The 21,273-nt window shown below is 35.8% G+C and overlaps 1 protein-coding gene across 26 annotated transcripts in view; it reads right to left on the bottom strand.

The window, feature by feature from the left end:
• Ppfia2 (PTPRF interacting protein alpha 2) overlaps positions 1-21,273 on the bottom strand; it is a 452,499-nt gene that overhangs the window by 295,061 nt on the left and 136,165 nt on the right. For 5 of the 26 annotated variants that reach the window (XM_036169441.1, XM_036169446.1, XM_036169449.1 and 2 more), the window contains exon 1: positions 250-698. The exons of 17 other annotated variants lie outside the window; for them this stretch is intronic. In XM_036169441.1, coding sequence (XP_036025334.1) covers positions 250-330 — 81 coding nt within the window. In that variant the 5' untranslated portion in view covers positions 331-698. Of the gene's footprint in view, positions 1-249; positions 699-21,273 lie in introns of those variants that run through there. 4 more of the 26 variants (XM_036169442.1, XM_036169444.1, XM_036169443.1 and 1 more) reach the window with 1 other exon arrangement.

Below are 21,273 nucleotides of genomic sequence, written 5' to 3'. Positions count from 1 at the left end.
TCAATGACAGTACAACTAAGTATTTAAAATCCTCCTGAAACAAAATATTCATTATTATTTAGCTTGAATTCACAAAGATGCCATCCCATTTCCACATTTAAAACCAGATTAAGTTGCATGCAAGTTATCCACTCAGTATACCCACTTCACACTTCCACACTTGCACGTTTCCTTTCATTATTTCTCTTTATTAAAAGTTTGACTACATATTAACTCTCTAAGTAGTGAAGCCATTTAAAGCACACTTACTTGAAAGGTGTAAAACCGGGTCCCATTAGGAAGATGCACTTTAGGGGAGCCAGAAACGGTGTTCATATCTGAGAAAATCATTTCTGATCACAGAGACAATATAATCCACAAGGAGTTACGGATGCCGAGCCGAGAGCTTAGCGTGCAGATAAATCCGTGCATGCATTGAGGGAGACTACAGGGTAAAATGAAATCTGCCCCATCCTTCTTGGATACACAGGAATAGCTTTTAGAAGCTTCCTTCTACGTTTGACATCAAAGCTGAAAGGGCATCAGCTACTGACCTTTCATGAAGCTAGTTCTTTAAAACGTGGAGTGTTTCAAAAGAAAATAAATAAGTAAATAAAAACACAGAAAGAAAGAAGCAAGAGCCAACGATAAACGGAGCTTGTGCAGAATCTGGCAGTGCTGTGGACCTGCCCATCTGTTCTCAGTGATAATCACCTCCCTCTACCACAGTCTCGCAGAGTGATTATGCTAAATATCCTGGTTAACCAATAACATACAGTTTCATTTCAAGGGAAGCATGCACAGTGTTATTCAGAGGACCTCTTCTGACGAACGTGGAGCTTGCTCCACGCTCTGCTTAAAGCTGCGTTTAGTAACTGGAGATTTTTTTTTTTTTAATCACTCTTGCATTTTTATACTCCTCAGGCTCTCTGGTTCCCCCAATCTTTTCATGCTATCAGTTTTTTGTAGAGCCTTTATAAAGTGAGAATTCTTTCAAATAGATCAAAGTAGGGTACAACCAGCTACAATGCTGGGAAGCAACAGATAAAACCCTCTAAATCTCTGTAATGCTAGGGAATGTTTACTACTAAAATTCAAATTCTTCCATCTGAACTCTAAAAAAAAAAAAATCACAAATGCAATACGTTTATTATCCAGTCCTTTCTACCTTAGCTCAAAAAATAATATTGATAACACCTAAAAAGTTACACATTTCTTTTACTTAAGCTTATTTCTTACATACAGCAGTTAATAAATGTATTTATATAAATAGGCTTTTTAATGGGAAATTCAAAAGTTTTCGTAAGCACTGAAATTATTTGTTAAACATGCTTATTGTTCTAGGTCGTTAACCAATTGTTCAGTTTGTATAAAAGATCAGGTTTGGATGACTCAACAACTTTTTAAGGTTAAAAATAAATGTTCCATTTACACATGGTTCAAAGGTGGAGATGTCCGGGATAAAATGGTATGAGCCTAGAGGCTGTCTTAGCAAAAATATCTAAGTTTCAAACAATTACACATCATTGAGAACTAGGAACCACCTACCTTCAAGAGTCAGGGCAGAAAAGGATAGTGTAGAATCATAAACTACTACCACCAGTCACATGCATAATACTAGTACTGGATGGGGGAGCTGAGGCAAGAGCATGACCATGAGTACCATGCTATCCTAATCTTAAATCAAGATTCCATCTCCAAAAATTGAAATAAAACCAAGAAAGGCATCTTTAAATTATTATTTGCTTACATTCTCCACAATGGGGAAGCAAATTGGGAAAAACGAGGTTTTTGCTTAGGAGGAGAAAATACCTACATTGTGTTACAAGGAATTCATTAAAGGTTTGCCAGGACTGAGGAGATGGCTCAGAGGTTAAGGGAAATGCTGGGTAGCATGGTAGCAAGCTGGTAATTCCAGAGGCAGAAAGTAGAGAGGATCTTCAGAGCAAGTTAGCCAGAAGACTAGCCATATCATGGAGCTCTAGGTTGTATTGGGAACTGCTGCGTCCATGAGGATGATTGCCAATATCAACCTCAAGCTTCCATATGCAGGGACAGATAGAAACACACACACACAAACACACACACACACACACACACACACACACACACACACACATTACACATACACATTATACACACTGCACACATACAAACATTTGCATTTACATACTACATGTGAAAATGCGGGGGGGACATTTCCCTAGTCTTCATTAATTTTAATCACTTACTTATATTTTATAGACTCTTCTATTTCTTTCTCCTTCACAATGTTACAATGGCTTTTGGTATTTCCTACCTATCTGTCTATCTGTCTATCTATCTATCTATCTATCTATCTATCTATCTATCTCTATTTCTTCATTTTCTGTTTACAGTAGCTCAGTGTAAATAAAATTTCAAATATTTCTTAACTCACATCAATAACTAGCTAAACTCATCTGTATTATTACAGTATTTTTTAAAAGCATGGTCCTCTGCATATGGGAGACAGTTGTGTGCCTTGGTCTGTTTGAGGGGCCTCTGACAGTGGGCTCAGGTTCTATACCTGGTACATGAGCTGGCTTTCTGAAGCCTATTACCTATGGTGGGACACATTGCTCACCCTTAATGCAGGGGGGAGGGGCTTGGTCCTGCCTCAACTGAATGTACCAGGCTTTGCTGATACCCATGGGAGCCTTTTGGAGGAGGGGAATAGGAGGTGGGGGGAGGTGGGGAGGGGAGAGGGGGAAGGAGCAGGAGGAGGGCTGAGAGGGGGATCTGCGGTTGGTATGTCAAATGAATTAAAAAATATCTTAAATAGAAAAGTTTTAAAGGCATCATTTTAAATTTTTAACTATTTAAGTACTTATCAAATCCTGGATTTTTTTTTTTATTCAGTTAATTTTATTTCTTATTTCTTACCCCTCATGGGATCCTTTCAAATAGGTTTACGATTTAAATAGGATTGTATAGGCTTACTGAATGTGATGATCAGGCCACATGTAAAAATGTGGATTCTTGATTCTCAGAGACTCATGTACACAGGAGCTTCCTAAACATTCACTTGGTGCTTGCCCTCCCCAGCCAAAAATGAACTAAACTCCTTAGGCACAAACCCGAAACTTCTTGGACATTTATGTTTTGTGGGAAAAAAATGTTCAATGAATAGAGCATTACACAACAATATGTCTTTACATTATATATAATACATAGTCTTGTACAATCCACGTATTTGATATGTTCTCATGCATATGCTAAATTTGCAGCAACATCAAGCTATTTTACTATAGCTATAAATTTCTGAAGACTCTCAATCAGTAAAATGTCTTTCTTTATTCATATTTGTTTTGGAGGAAGGGAATGGAATAGGTTATATTTTGCTCTTCAACGAGGCATAAGAAAGGACCAATAATGACACACACTCATTGTACATTTTAGTGCTTTGTTCTAAATGTAACAGGAGTCAATGTATACAATCCTTCCTTATGTCATTTTTCTATACATATAGTAATTTTTCATTAAAAATAGATTCTTCTCCCATATAATACATCCCAATGACAGTTTCCCCTCTCCAAACTTCTCTCATCTCCCCATAGCATCCATTCCCCACCATCCTTTCCCTCCATTTCCTCTTCAGAAAAGAGCAGTCCTCCAAGAGAGAACCACCAAACATAACAAAACAATATACAACAGGACAAGGCAGAAAGCCCTCATACAGAGGCTGAATGCGGCAACCCAAAAGGAGGAATGGAGTCCCAAGACCAGGCAAAAGGCACATGCTCTCCAGCTTATAGGTTTGATAATAAAAATAGTATGATTAGTCCTACATTGTCTTTGATCAGTGATCATACAGGCAATTTATAATTGAGCTGGAATGGAACTGTGAATTATTATGCTAAGGAACAGATATTAACACAAGGTACCCTTGATAAGCTTGACTTGTGATCTTTCTACTCATGGCAAACACAAGATTATGTCTATGTTTGAAGAACTTTTGAATTTTTTAGAAAAAGAACACACTTGCAAATGATTACTTTATGATAACTGCATTATGTCTGAAGGAATTCCTCACATGAGGAAATTCACATAAGAAGAATGGATGGAACTGACTTCATAGAGGCAAACTGTGTGAAAACACGAGAGGGAGTGAAATGCTATCATTGAGATCTTTCGTTCTATGGGCAGTAGTGGCTCATGCGCTTAATCATAGCACTAGAGAGGCAGAGGCAGGCAGATCTCTGAGTTTGAGGCCAGTCTGGTTTACAGAACAAGTTCCAGGACAGCCAGGACTGCATGGAGACATCCTGTCTTGAAAAATCAAAACAAAAGAAAATTAGACCTCAGTACTATATTAATGTTATAAGTATATCTTGACCAAGGGAAAAAAGTTATGATTATAACATAAATAGAAGGCTATGGAAATTATAGACTATTATGCCTGCCTCACCGTATTTTCCTTTTCTCTTGTATATGTATTCACTAGTGCATAAATTAATAGCTAAAAATCAAGTGTCATTGACTACTATTGTCCCCTGGCTCTGTAGAATGCTTGTAAGTAAGTAGTATGATCCTTAAAGAAATTTATATTTAGTAGATCCAATAGTAACTAACAAAATAATTGCAATGCAGTGTGACAAGTATTAATCGGTGATACAACCTAAGGGATCCTAAGTGATTGGGTCCAAAAAGTACCTTTGAAGAAGGCTATATCAGAGTGGCCCCAGCAAAAGCAGAAGGCTGATGGCTTCCCAAAGAGAAAGATCAACATTCAGAGAGGCATTGGTGGCATGGAGTAACTAGGAAATACAGTTGATAGTATTTCAAGACTTTGTAAGAGAGCTACCTGAATTAGATGTACTTTTGTGTACAGATTACAAGTGAAATTAGGAAAAACTTTGATCAATACTTTGTTTCTCTGCAGCCAAGTAGAAACAGGCCATTCTTGTCTGGTAAAGGATATGAATTTACTTGTATGTTCACAGCTTTGATGAATATATTTTGACATCATTACTCAGCTTGAGAAATGAAATTCCAAGGTTATTTTAGAATACTAAAAATTCAGTTTGTCTGATTACTTTTAATTTACCAGAAGACCATTAAGGCATTAACTTGAATGTAATAAAACATATATCACAGGGGCTGAGGAGATATATCAGTGGGTACACGCTCTTGTTCTTCAAACACTAGATACCTGTTATATGTGTGAACATATGCGTATACCTGCACATTCCTGTGCACTTACCATTCTTACATGTTACATGTAGTAAATGTATAACACAGATACACAAAGAGAACATACTGCGCAACAAAATATTATGTGTAAAATAACTTGAACTGTGGTCATAGTGACAATCCCTTTGAGGCAGCATTCTACATATGAAAGAAAAATAAAGAAGCAACTACAATTGTTATAGACAGACAATTGCAAAATACATTCTGAAGATGCACAAAGTGTAGAAAATGAATAAAATAAACTTTAGGAAGTTTAATTTTAGCTTTTCCAAACATGTGGGGTTTCACATAAATCAGACGAAAAAAGAAATATTTAAAAATACAACTAAAGTATACTTTCTTAAAACTTGATAAGTAAAACCCTGAAATCCAACATCATTTCTAATGGACTCCCAGAAGTCATCTGCCATGTCATTCTGCTTCTGAGACTATCCCATGGCCTTCTAACATGTACGTTACAGGCGTTCATTTAGTGTCAATCTTAAAATGCTTCAGAATCTGCTATATATATATTCTGTCAATACCAAGAATCAGCTCAAAGATGTTAAATAGTACTTCAAAATAAATTTGATCCTAAGGCAGTACTTCTCAACCTGTAGGTTGTGACTCATTTGAGGGTTGACTACCCTTTCACAGGGGTCACCTAAGACCATTGGAAAACACAGATCTTTACATTGTGATTCATAAAAGTAGCAAAATCACAGTTAGGAAGTAGCAACAAAATTCATTAATTTTATGGTTGGGGGTCACACCACAATATGAGGAACTGTAAAGGACTGCAGCATTGGGAAGGTTGAGTACCACTGTTCTAAGTAGTTGTGAGTGATTGGGGAGATAGATTAGCAGTTAAAAGTGTGTGCTGCCCAATAATGAGGCCCAGAGTTCAGATCCCAGCATCCACACTGGGCAGCTTACTAACGCCTGTAGCTCTAGCTCTAAGAGATCGAATGCCTAGACTCTTCTTGCCCCTGCGTGTGCTGCCACATGTGTGAATATGGACAAATATACATAAATTGAATTAGATAAGTCTTTTAAAAAGTAGCTGTTAGACATATTTTGCTTCATGTAAGTAATTTGCTTTTGTCGCATTCATTTATGCACATGGATCAGAAGCTCAGAAGTTTGCTATGGTGATGAGAATTTTTGAAACTTAAACAACATATTATGCAGGCTGCTCATTTTCTGTTAGTTTGTGATAAACACCAAGTTGACAAGAGGACATAGTAAAAGAAGAATGTGAAGGATGAAATACTGAGAAGAGAAGAGGGGGATGAAAGGGAAGATAGGCATATTGCTATAATTTCCACCACAGCACTATAGGATAACAAATAATTTTGTCAGAAAGCATTCAATTATAAGTCATGCCAGATGGAGTGAAAGTTGGGGTCCAGATGGACACTGAATCTGAATTATTCCATGTGGACTATGATAGCTCAGTAAGTTATTGCTAGTTAGGTGTCCACTCTCCTTTGCCTCTGAGATAGTTATCCATTTCCAGATCTAAGAGTATATATCTTTATGTTCATATTACAGTTGTAAAATAAGCAACAAAGATGACCTTATGCTGAAACTATCTGTCCTGAATATCCCTCTTGTGGTCAAAAATCACATAGCCTCCACTCCATATGAAGGATTCATTCATTTACTAATTTCTCTACCAAATAATTATTGAGGAACTATGAGATAAATAACAGCTATAATTAAAATAGAAGTGCTAGGGAATAAAGACATAAACTCTTCATTGTATAACATGAGAATTGGAAATGTCATCCACCATCCCTGTTCAGTATTAGAAGTAAACTCTTAGATGAGAGGATCCTAAGAGATGGACATCTCTGTTACATAGAGACTTCCTTCCAATTTCATTGTGTGTTCTTTATAATCCATTGGGCTCATCAAGATTTGTAATCAAGGTAATAAAGTATACTGAAATAAAAATAAACAACTTTATCTTCCTTTGTTTTTCATGTAATCTGTTAAGTGCATAAATGTGTGTGTGTGTGTGTGTGTGTGTGTGTGTGTGTCCACGTGCTCTTATCTATACACATATACACACACACACAGATGCACATCTATGTCTCTAGGACAAAATTAGAAAGACCTTAAGTGTTGTCTTCTTTTTCTTATATTTATTTTATTTCTTAAGTTTTACTTAAATTTCTCATTTTCTGAATCATGTCTTCTTCAGATATTTGACATATTTCCATGCTCAAGGGACATGAATACCTTTATGCTTAAATGATAAAAATTAATGTGTAATATTGAATATTAAGAATTGTATGTGGTTGTAATTTCTTTGGTTTGTTTCTATTTTATGGAAAATATTTTTTCATATGGTATATTCTGATCATGGTTTCCCCTCTCTCATCTCCTCCAAGAACCTTTTTACCCTATCAACTCCAAGTCTTGTCTCCCTCTCTTTTTTGAAAACGAAAAACAAACTCCCAAGAACAAAACAAAGCAATCAGAAAAACAGCAGTTGGAACACACACACACACACACACACACACACACCAAACAAATCCAAAACTGGAAACCATAACAGGTAAACAAAAAGATAATTAGGATAAAAAAAAGACAAAACAAAGCATTATGAGACAAAACATTTCCCAAAATGTTGTGGAATATTATTTTAACAAGGTAAAAGTGTGTTACATTTGTTTATGCTGCATTTTGTGATGACGTAAAGATGCCTAAGGCACCTGATAGGTCTAATAAAAAGCTGAATGGTGAATAGCTAGGCAGAGAAGGGACAGGTGGGGCTGGTACAAGTAAGACATACAGAATAAAAGAAAAGTAAAAAGGCCCAAGGCAAAATATAGATGAAGAGCAACAGGTTCAACTAAGTTATGAGAGCTAGGAAGAAATGAGTCTAAGCGAAAGTCTAACATTTATAACTTATATTAACTCTCCAGGTCATGATTTGGAAGCTGGTTGCTGGCCCAAAAGAAGGCCTATTACACAAAAATACCATGGAGTTCATTTTGTGTAGGCCATCCACTACTGGTCACAAGGCCTGCCCTTCAGTGTTATTTGTGTATCTTATAATCTATTTAAAAAGCAAAAGACAACATTTTTCCTTAGCAAATGGCAGCAAATTGGAGCTTCAGGGTTAGGGATGGGGACTTGAATCTACTTCTCCCTCTTCCTGTTGGGATCCTATCAAGCTCAGACTTCTGCCTGCTGCCAGTCTCTCTGGGTTCTTACGAGCTTCAGTATTGTTGTGTCTGGATGGTACTATTTCCTTGGTGTCTTCCATCCCCACTGGTCTCACAATCTGTCCACATTTCCCTTCCTTATAGTCCCCTGAACATTGATTTTGATGAAGACATCCCATTTGGTAGTGAATGTTCCAAGTCTCTCACTCACTGATCCTTAATTTTACAAATGCTAGTTGACTTGAAGCATGCTATAATTCTATAACTTAAATTTTTATTATATTTCAAGTACAAGTCTAAGGACTTCATCAGTTAGCTTTTATATATCTTTCATTAAAATTCCAGGATTAAAGACTATAATTTTCAGGCCGGGTGGTGGTGGCGGCGGCGGTGGCGAGCATGCCTTTAATCCTAGCATTTGGGAGTCAGAGGCAGCCAGATTTCTGTGAGTTTGAGGCCAGCCTGGGCTTCAGAGTGAGTTCCAGGGAAGGCAAAAAGCTACTCAGAGAAAACTTTACTCAAAAAAAAGAAGAAGAAGAAGAAGAAGAAGAAGAAGAAGAAGAAGAAGAAGAAGAAGAAGAAGAGGAAGAAGAAGAAGAAGAAGGAGGAGGAGGAGGAGGAGCAGGAGGAGGAGGAGGAGGAGGAGGAGGAGGAGGAGAAGAAGAAGAAGAAGAAGAAGAAGGAGAAGAAGAAGAAGAAGAAGAAGAAGAAGAAGAAGAAGAAGAAGAGACGGCGACTACAAGTTTATTATAGTAAAACCTCAATACTCTTTAATTATGGCTTTACACATAGAAAAATATGAGGCCTACTGTATGGCATAAGAATACATTTAAAACATTATATATTAAACTTAGGTATATACCATGTGATTTATTATATATATGGCTTATTTATTTATTCACTTATTTTGAGTGGTATCAGCTATTAAGCCCACATATCACATGTGCTAGGCAAGCATTGTACCACTGGCCTATATCCCTACAAAAGCTTTTGCTTTTAAGAAGTTTCTAGGTTGGCTTTGGACTTAATGCTGTGGCCCAAGCAGCTCTTATACTTGAAATACTCATGCCTTGGCTTCCCAGCTTCTCGATACTAGGTTTATAAAATTAGGGTTGCCCTTGATATTAAATTTCTGACACTTTTAAAATAATTAGGCATTTCTAATCCCAAAACGCCTAACTTCTTCTTGGAGTAAATTTATATTTCCACATCATTCACTGTACATGTTCACCATAGTCTTATTATATTGGAGTACAGCCATCTCCAGTCTACCACATAATGTGGAGCGTTTTACAACTACAAATGCTGTTTACAGCTAAAGTTTGAAATTTAATAAGGTACCTCTTTGTTGAAAAGTTATGGATTCCATGGAATTCTGAGTGTGTCATTAAGAGCAATGCTCTAATATGGTAGAGAGCTGGCATACAATAAACATTTGGGAAATGTTTAAAAATCTTCTTCTGTCTATCCTCTTACTCTTTTTGTGAATTACATTTAAAATGAATTCTCCTATTTGATCCATTTAATAATCCTAATGATTAAAACATATTTACCTTCAGATTCTTACAACCATTATATATTAGACCCAACATTAACAGTTTTTGAAAATACATTATTTGCTACAGAATAGGCAAGATTTTGGTGAATTAATGAAGACAAGAATAATTAAATATTGTCCAAATGCCAGTCCTTACTTTAATAAAGGAATGCATTAGTTCTAATTTTCTTTAAGATATTTAATAGGTTATGGTATGCATAGAAAGGCAACCATTTGCTAACCTATGAGCATCAACGTCTCTACCTGTACATTCACATAAGCTCATTTCTCTGGACAACCACAAAGCATTACAGAAAAATGTCTCACAGCTTAATATAAGTGAACGTTCTGTCAAGAGCAGACGTTCTTGTCTTCTATATGTGAAACACTTCATTTGTACCATCTCCTAAGTAAGAGATATAAATGATGAGTAGAAGCTGAGAACCAAAATAGTCACCAGATCTGCAGAAAGGGCTTTCGATCTTGTCATGGTTGGTATGAAACATAAATCTTTGTTCATAAAGGTAGCTATGGAAGTGGATGAACATTACATTCAGCATCTCATGTGTAAGAAGGATCAGAATATTATAAAAGGAAGGGCCGTCTTAGCAAAACTGTGGACTAAACTAATGCCATCCTCACGCCATTTCTTTATTATCCTTCAGGACCTCTACAGCCACAGTTGCCATGGTAACAAGTACATTATTTCCTGTTTAATTTTACTTTTCCCAATAATTTTGTTCAGAAGATGAAGCCAATCACTGTCATGTTCTTTTTTAGATGAAACATAATGACATTAAATCAATATCTGCGTTTATCAAGGGACATTGCATGCCATTGTGTTGACCTCAAAGGAATCCTCATAAAGGGATGTTTCTTCCTTTCTAATGTATACGAAAAGTTGATTGCAATCATGCAACTTATTTAAGATCACATAGCTGAAAGGCTGCAAAGCTTTATCATTTAAAACCCAGTGTATCTGATCACAAAATATCCTGTAAATTAAAATAAGTTCTTGGCAGTCCTTTTCTGAGAAAAAAAAAAAAAGATTTGGTTGAGAATATGGGAAAATTTGCAGATTCCTGATTAATTAATGTGTATCATATATAAAATAATTACTAAATGTCATTGTATCTGATTAAATTCTTCTTTTTATTTTATGGGATTATTCAGATTTTCCTATCTCATTAGATGTGGATCATTATGAACAAAGGAAAGAATCAGGAACATTTGTCCTTAACAGAGATTCACATTTTCATACTAAGCTGTAGAAGGATACAATAAAACTGCGTTCACATGAGACAAGGAGTGTGTTAGGAGAAGAGGTCTGGTCAAATCTGATTGTTCTGTTTTCTGAATCTTGTATCTGAGATGACTATCACTCAGTGAATAACAATATCACATAGGTACATGCGTATACAAGTCAGAAACCACAACTGAATACAAATTGAAAACAAAAGATGGGAATGAGGAAGCAAGGGTATAGGGTATGAAAGATTGAGAGTGATTGTTTTCCATGCCTGCATAAAATACTCAACTGGAGGCTTAAGTATTATTTTCTGTCCATATCACCAGGTTATAAAAAAAATAACGTTTTCTAGATCATGACATGAACATTGAGAAACATTGGTCTGGTGTACTTTCAGTTTTTGTACTTTCTTTTTTTTTTTTTTTTTTTGATTTTACAATAAAGTTTATTAGCTGTTCTCCTCTTTCTCATAAATGGAATGGATAATGTTGGTAAATTTTTTACAAACCAGTACTCACTTAAGAAATTTTAACAAGGTTGCAAAAAAACCACATATTGAATAAACAATTCCAAAGAGCAATGGGAAGCCAAATGATGATAATAATGGACTAGAGAGACCGATTTCTGAAGGCATTCGGCCTCTCACTAAAATTTAACAAGTTTGCTGTAAAGACCTGTGCAACAATTTTTGTACTTTCATTAAAAGGATCTATATTTATCTCTTCTCAATCAAATTCTGTTTTGTAGTATGATACTCACTTCTATGTCCAGGACATGTGATCATTTGCATGTTTATTATGAAACTTGATAAGTTTCATTAATGAAACTTGGTAAATGTATTAATTTCCAACAAATAAAGAAGAAAAGGTGAAGTGTCATTTAGAAGTGAGTGGCCTCAGCACAACTTTACTGTACCCATTAACACAAAACTATTTTAAAATATATGAAATCATAACCTCTGCACTGGAAATATAGGCACACGAAAGACTGTAATCAAGTCTCAGTTGTTCAGCTTTCTTAATAAGAGGTTGTGAGACACAAAATTAAGAATCTGCTATGATATGAAAAATTATAGGACTACATAATGTATTCAAATTATCTTCCTTGTACTTGACATTTACAACATGTAAATAAATGAAGCAAACAAACATTAACATTTCATACCTAATGTAGAAAGTCTTACTGCAAATTCTCCCCTCTAATATCTACAGGGCACATAATCAGGAACATGATTACAATGTTTTGGACAGCATTATCTACACTGGAGGTCCTATTCACACAACTACTTATTAATTTTGATTGAGCTGATTAGGTGCAAAGAATTGGATGCTTCTTTGCACTCTTATTATACTATTATTAAATAAACAACTCAATACAATCATTAAGAGTACTGACAATCATGTCAAACAGTTTCAAGACTATATTTCTTTCCTTTTACATCTAAATGAATAAAACGTTGACTCAGCTTCCCTGAGCTTAAATTTTTTCTTCCCTTAAGAGTTGTTTAAAATCAGGTTTAACTCACCTGAATGCTGTGAAAACTAAGTGAGATGATGCTTGGAAAGCATCGAATATCATTGTCACCTCCCTGGTTACTCAGAACCAAAGTTTCAACTTTGTAAGTTTCTTTTCCTGATTAGATCATGTGGAATTTGTGCATTGTTATAATGATATTTCAATTGCCCATGACTCTCTTTTCAGTAGTCTTTAAGACTCAGGTTCAGTATCCTTCTTTGATGGATCAGCAAATCAATGGTAAGAGTCATTATTTTTCCAGAACTACTGTGCGTTAGCTGCAGCTATCTTTAAAATGTGTGATGGTTTATTCTTAGCCAGTCTCAACTCCTATCCCTCAACAGAGATCTTGTGGAGTCTTGTCAGTCTCTCTTGTTTCTGTTGTTGTTTTTTAATCAATCTGGTAGCCTAGGATATTTGTGCACCTGTAAAACAAATTGTTCTTTTTCCATAACCTTTTATTCTCCAAATAATCATTATAACAGTTTGGATAAAAACCAAAGTCCTCCTCATCATAACTTATACTCCTTTTACTTGGGACCAAACTCAGCCATCTTCACAACCTCAGGGCCTGGTGCCAAGCATACAGCTTGCACACTGGCTTTGCTGGTAAGCTCCCAGAACCTTGTCTACCAACTCCTTCCCCACACTCCTAAGCCAAGCTTTCATCACATAGCTCCAACTAGGGTCTTCTTGGTGAGTGCTGCTAAAACTGAATCCACCCTTACAAACCCCACAATTTTTGTGCTACCTCCAGACACACAGAATTTGTATCAGTTTACCTAAGGAATAAACCCCAAGCCAAGCCCTCACAGTTTTCTCTACATGCCTAGGCTTAGTTCCTATTGTTCAGCTCCTTCATGGACCCAAAGTGAAGGAGACTAGAATCTCACATTAGACATACAATCAATGAAAAACCTTCACAAAGCAAAGTTACACCACAAAAACACAAACGTTTGAAAGACCAGGACAGTAGTTTGCACCTTATCCCACTAGTACACTAGAAATATTCTGTAATAAATATTACCTAGATGAACCCAGGATACTAAATTGAAAAGAAAAATAATAAACTTCATTCAAAGAATTCAAGGAGGGTAAGAAAGAAATGAACAGAAATAACAAGGGACATAAGGGGAATGCAAATAAAATCTTGAGTGATGTCCAAGAAAATACAAACACATGGTTGAATAATAATGAAGACAATATATAATTTGAAACCAAAATTCAGTAAAGAAATTGAAATGCTGAAGCAAACTCAGGCTTCAATGAAGATGAAACCTAAAGGAAAATAAAAATAAAAAATAACCCAATTAAGAAAGTCAGAGAAAGCCTAACTAATAGAAAAGATCAAGGAGAAGATACATCAGAACTTGAAGATAAAAATAGAAGACTGGGATCTCACAAATAGAAACTACAAGGAAATGTTAAAACACACAAAATGAACGTACAGAAACTTTGAGACACCATGAAAGATGAAGTATTTTAATTATAAAGCTTAGAAGGAGAAGAATCCCTGGTCAATGGTATAGATCTGATCTTCAACAGATTCACAAAAGAAAACTTCCTGCAAATTAAGGAAAGCCATACCCATACAGGTACAAGAAGCTGATAGAGCACCAAATAGGTAGGACCAGTAAAGAAACTCCTCATATTACAGCTAAAATATTAAATATGCAACATAAAGAAAGGCTAATTAATAACACTTTCAAAAGCACACTCTAGTTTTCATATTGACAGTAGATGATTAAGTCACATCAATTTTGGGAGAAGGTTAAAAAAAATAATCAATTGAAGCATATGGTGACTGAGCTATGGTTTTAACGCTGAAAGTGATAAGACATATCTGGACTCGGAAAACACTTGAGAGATTCCAATGAGAGGGAAAATAAGATTAAAGAATAACTCCAGGAAGTTTCCTAATCAAATGAAAAGATGAAGCTGCCCTAAGCTATGATGGAGTAGATTGTGGGTGTGTCAGCTTTAGGGGGAAATTCCAGAGTTTAGCTTTTGCAATGTCCATTTTAAGATATTGATCACTTAGTTGCAGTTACAAACTATATTTGAGTAGAGTCTCCCACTCTGAGCACTATTTAGCTGCCTGTAGTTTTTGTGTGAGTTTGAGTCATTGTGATCTTTGCCCTCACCCACTTTGGAAAGTCTATTGGTGTCATCCTTCTTCAGCTTGTGTTCAGATAGTCATTTTAATGAGCCTTTATTCATGTGGCTTCTGACATTTCTAGATGAGTAATGTCTCCTCCAAGATCTACTACTTCAATAGCCCTGAGTAGTTGATTAGGCTTCCAGTAGCAGGTGTGATTTTTCTCTTGTTGGGTGGGTTTTAAGAGCAATTAGAGAACTGTTGGTCACCACCAAGGTGTGTGTGCCTCTACTACAGCCTTAGAGTTATGCTGCCATGCTGGTCATTGCCATGGTTCATAGGACTCATAGCTGGGTAGGATGGTTGGCTGCTTGCCTCCTTTGGAACTTTTGTATTGGTTTCTGGTATCATGAAAGCTAGTCCTTAAAGGAAGCAGCTTTCAAGTCAGGGGTAATTTTTTTAATTTAAATAAAGGGGGAAGTTATACTACAGTATAAAACTGTAACATTTTGATGAAAAAAAAATAAGTGCAGAGTGAAGTTTTTAACCCATCCAAAACAATTGACTGTGAGGCAAAGATGATATGCATTTAAAAGATTTATTTTAAGAAAAGAAAACAAAATAATTACTATCCTTTTTCATAACACTCAGGGGGTGGAGTAGTTTCAACAAAGAGTAGATGTAATAATGAGTCTATGATTGCATCCACTGTCTGTCTGTTTTAATCAAAAGGAAGGTTATTACCCTTGCAGACAGCATTAAGTAGAAGTGTGAACAGAAAAATGATTTGCAGGGCCCCTCAAGATAAATACTGTAGCTTGTTTAAAGAAGGGAGAGTTTCAAACAGGAAAACATAGAGATGCTAAAAATGCATGGAACAGATTCCAAAACATCAGACAAAAAGAAAGAAGTGCCATGAGAAATAGTTATTAATAGATGCTCATTAAAACTATGCGTGTCTTAGGCACTTCAAGTGACCTGAATTGATGTCTGTTTAACCTCATACATCTATTATATAGAATCAGGTCATTAGATTTTATCTTCTAGACTAAAAGATGTACTACCAGTTTATAAATATAAAAATCATCAAACGGTGTGCTGAGGTTAACAGACGAATGTGTCTTACAGTAAAAGCCTTAAACTGCATCCTGTTTTCAGGATGAGCTTCTCATAATGTCAGAGTGTTGTCCTATAGGTGCACATCAAAGATATCAATGCAAATAGCTCACTGAAAATTTTCTTACTCAAATTCAATGAAAAAAAATAATTCTGAAATTGGGTTGGATGAACTGAATGTTTTCTCCTGTTGAGTCCCTGTCTATAGAAGCATTTTGTCTGCTCATTGTTGTAGCATCATTCCTTCTGGGATGTCCTCGCAGAGAATGACAACTGAACGTGATATTCCCTGAATAACTGAACTGCTTGGTAAACACAAGCCAGAGAGCATCAATGCAGAGCGCTTTTTGAAATGCCCACTTTCAACAAGCTACTAGCCTGGCTTAATTATGGGCTGGCATGGAAAGGAGACCTACAATATATATTTACTTTCTAAGAAAAAGCATTAGTTATCCCCCAATTATCTGTATCACACTGTAGTTTGGGTGAAAATAGAAACAATATGCATGGTAGTCAGAAATAAATATGTGAGTTAAAGAAATGATTTTTTTTTTAGTTGAATGTGTTCAACAACACACCACAAAGTTCACAGGAGAAAGATCGTGAGTCCTGAATCTTATATAATTGATTTTTTTTAAAAAAATCACCTAGACAATAACCATCAGTACTTACAGAAGCTCAAAAGCATTAAATGTAATGAAGCCATTGTGGATGATGTATTGTGTACTCCAATAAACTTATCTGGGGATCAGAGAACAAAACAGCGTGGTAGCACACGCCTTTAATCCTAGCATTCCAGAGGCAGAGATCCATGTGGATCTCTGAGAGTTCAAAGCCACACTGGAAACAGCCAGGCATGGTGACACATGCCTTTAATTGCAGGAAGTGATGGTGGGAAGCAGAAAGGTGTATAAGGCATGAGGACCAGGAACTAGAGCCTTTTAAAGCTTTTAGCTTCTAGCAGCACAGTTCAGCTGAGATCCATTCGGATGAGGACTCAGAGGCTTCCAGTCTGAGGAAACAAGAACAACTGAGGAATTGGCAAGGTGAGTTTGGATGTGGCTTGTTCTGTTTTTCTGATCTTTCAACGTTCACCCCAGTACCTGGCTCTGGGTTTCTCTTTATTTATAAGACCTTTTAAGATTTGTGCTACAGGCCATGTTAGAGTTTTTGTTCAAACAAGGATAGGAAAAAGCAGGTCTAAATAACATGAAGAGAAAAGTGATATTACAATGTTCACCCCTCCCCAGAAGAGACATAGATACTCAATATTGAATCCTGTATTTTCCAGGGTGCATGTGTACACATATCTGTGAGTGGAGACAAAAAGACAACAGATCTTGCTTGCTTGAAGATAGGGTCTCTCATTGGGCTGTGGCTCATCATTTATGCTGGAGTGGCTAATGCATAAATGTAAAAGATCCTCCTGCCTCTTCCTCACCAACAATGAGGTTAAAACACACCATCAGTCTTAACACTGTACAGTATGTGTGTGTGTGCATGTGTGTGTGTGTGATGTGCGTGCACTATATGTGTATTTAGTGCATGTGGTGTGTGTGTGTGTGTGTGTGTTGAGTATGTGTATGTGTTGACTATGTGTGTGTATTGAATGTGTCTGTGAGTTGAGTGTGGGTGTGGGATATATATATAAATATAAATATATATATATATATAAATATAAATATATATATATATATATATATTTATATATATATATATATATAGTATGTTATATGTGTGTGTGTGTGTTGTGTATGTGTGTTGAGTGTGGGTGTAAGAATGTTAGTGCACATATATGGAAGTCTAAGGTCTTGTGGATCATTCCTTACTTTCTACCTGGTTTATCATAGGGTATCTCTTGTTGTTCACTGCTGAATAATAGCTGGGCTATGAACTCTTGGTGACCCTCCTGTCCCAGCACGCAGTAGGGAAAGAGTAGAACTGTGCTGTATATATTGACACTAGGATATAGAACATATGAGGTACTTATGTTCATTAGTTCAAAAACAGTTTTACCTGGATACTTAAACCTCACTTAGAGAACTTAGGGCACATGAAATGTTTCAAACACGAATTGTTATGTGTGAGCTAGGGATACCATGTTTTAAAAGCAGAAACCCTATTTTGAACAGAGAAGTGTAAACTCATCATTTTGGTTTATGTAGGTTCTGAGGATATGAATTCAGGTAGTCAGGCTTACATGGTAAATGCATTACCCACTAGGCCACCCCTTATCTTTACTTTTGGCATTTTACATGGGTTCTGAGATCAAATTCTGGTCTTCACATTTGCAAGGCAAGGGCTTGATTAACTAAGCCATCCTATCAGCTCTTTCAATTTTTTTTAAATGTAAAAACTACAACTTCAAATTTCTGAAAATATTTTATAAGTATGACTAAATTGATTTGTGCTTTTCAACATATGGCAAAGTAAAAGCCTTCATTCTTAATAACTCAGCTTTCCTTGGCAATAGTGGATTCTTACGTGAATGCAATGTTGTGATTTTTTATAATGCATAAATATCAAAAAAATAATTTTCTAGTTTTTGTGGGGATACCTCCAAACATAATGGGATAATATACTTCTAGATCATTTTGCTTATAATTTTGGTAAAATCTATATTATAAATATTTATATAGTTATGCCTCAATCCATTAACAGTACTCTTTAGGAAGTCATTAATGACTGGTAGATGAGTCTCTAGTCCAGCTTCTGTACCTCTAAATTGAGACTAGAAGCCTCACGAAAATAAGTCCTTCATCACAGATATATCTTTTATGAATAATTGGAGTTAAGATTAAAATATTGTGTATGAGTCATCAAATGATGATTTTGAATTTGTTGTGTTATGAGAATCATAGACTGGGATGTATAAAATATAATATAATTATGTTCATTAGTTTTACCTGGATATTTAAACCTCACTTAGAGAACTTAGGGACATGAAATGTTTAAACAGGAATTGTTATGTGTTAGCTAGGGACACCATGTTTTAAAAGCAGAAACTCTATTTTGAATACAGAAGTGTTAACCACATCATTTTCCACCTAAGATGTGATGAATGTTAGACTGTGATATGTGGGTTTTAAGAAAAAGACAAATTTTATTCAGTACATTTAACTCCCATAAACAAGAAAATAACAATTTGGATATTTCTCAAATATCTGGAAAACCTCCCACAAAAGTTTTGCTGTTGTTATTACTGTATCTTATTTGTTGGGCATTATATCAAAAACTGTTTTCACATTAGAACCGTCATAGTTAATGCAATCTGTCTTTCACTTACTGAGGGAAATTATTCAGTGTGAAACAGTGAAGAGGAAGGTGCAGATGTCATGAAAAGCCAGGTGGCTGGAAGAAAAAGGTATTCATGTCTACAAGCTCGAAATGTCAAAACGCACTCTTTGCAACAGCTGATGGCATGAATATATATATGTATGTATGCTTTTTCTACATTACTCATACGCCAATGTGCAAACCCAGGAAAGCAAACAGCAGCAGCAACATGCCTATTAATTGCTGTTAGCTTTATTCCCTAAGGATTATTTTCATATACTCCATGCCAAACCAATTCTATATTCTGTGGACTGTGTTAGCAATTACTCCATGACAATGGTGTGTATAAATGATGAATTTATGATCCCACAAATGACAAAATGATGATGATTAATTACCATAGAGATCTGCCCTCAATGTTTACAACAAAGACAGACTTTAGTGGTTGATATGTCCTTTTACGGGTTTCGGTCTTTTTCAGAGTTCTGGTAACAGAAGTAACCTGCTAAGATACAGATTACATAAATAAAAATATTTCTATATTCTAAATATTATTATCAATGGAAAAAAGTGGAGGTTAAGTTCCCATATTACTTTAAATTGCAGAATAGCTCAACTTGCTAATTATGAATAATTGAAAACATTTCATCCATAATGTTATTAATTTAGTAAAAGCATAGTGTTTATTGTGCTGATGTTTCTCATATCTATTACTCAGGTTCATTATCTTTATTGGCACTCAATTTTGCTACATATTCATCAGTTTTTAAAAATGCTAACCTGAACCATAGGGAAACTTCACTCAACAGTATGATGTTTCAGTGAAAATTTATGGAAGTGTAAGGAACACTCTGTCCATCACTGAAATAAAATAAAAATTGATTCATTTTAAACAATAAATACAGTATTTATATGTATTTAAATATATGACCATATAAAACATGATGACCAAAAAGAGCAGGAGCATCTAAGATATCTGAAATGCATCTTTTCTGCTTTTGAGAGTTGTATAAAACCTACAGAGAGGTCCGTATATGATCTAGACTCAAACCTATCAATCTTGGAAACTAATTTCCAAGACCATGCAAATAGATCCAATTTCTGTGTGCATGTCTTAAGGCCTTGGAAAGATATATGAATGGGAAACTTGATGCAGGAAAATTGAACTCAAAAACATCATGCTTAACTTTGGACACAGTGTTCTGAATCACTCAACTTTTAACTGTCCTTGGATGGTACCCTAGGGAGACAAGAAAACTCAGTGTGGCAGAGGAAAACAGAAAGCTTGGTGTCAAAGCCAAAGATACCAAGTTATAAATACAGCAGTAGATTCATGAATATATTGGCACGCTACATGCATCCACATACATACATATACCATAAGTGTTTTATAAGTTTGTGTCAGCAGGGGTCATAGTGCCTAGTCAGGAAGAGAGAATGTGCTACTCTCTTACTAAATGAAAATGAGGTACACCATCAAACTGACTTCAGTATTTATACCCATATATCAGAGCAACTCTCAGATTCAGTTAGAGAAACTTCATCAGTGAGCCATGGCTGATGCAGATACTCAAAACTGGTCAAAGTACTGAGAATAAGTGATTGTGGACTGTTCACGCCTAACAAAGACATCTATAACACCACCTCCAAGACTCAAGGACCATTGTAGAAGAAAGAAAGAAAGGCTGTAAAAGCAAGAGGAAGAGATGGAGTACTGTGTGGAATGCATGCTGTAGTCAGTGAACTCCTGAACTGTCACCAGTTGAAACTACCTGTACGAGGTCTGCTCCAAATTGGGCATCAACATTTTATCATGGAGGGAAGACATGTTTATAAGGCATGTCCCTCCCTGGAGACTTATAGCCAGCTATTGGTTAATGATCACTGGGAGAGGAGAGAGTGGTCATTGAATTTATATATAGTTCTGTAAATGACTGCTACTCAACTTTCTGTAAGAAATCCTATTTCAGCTCATTAAGATATACAGGACTGAAGGAATGAGCAGAATAGACTTGTTCTTGATCATTGGAGCATCTCTGATACGGATTCAAATTCCTTTCCCTCCACATCCTAACAAACATTTTCTCTTTTTGCCCACACTGGGGTTCTCTGCCTTTTATCTCCTTCCCCT

Source organism: Onychomys torridus, chromosome 20, assembly GCF_903995425.1.
Source record: "Onychomys torridus chromosome 20, mOncTor1.1, whole genome shotgun sequence".
NCBI lineage: Eukaryota > Metazoa > Chordata > Mammalia > Rodentia > Cricetidae > Onychomys > Onychomys torridus.
This window is presented reverse-complemented; position numbering and strand designations above follow the sequence as displayed.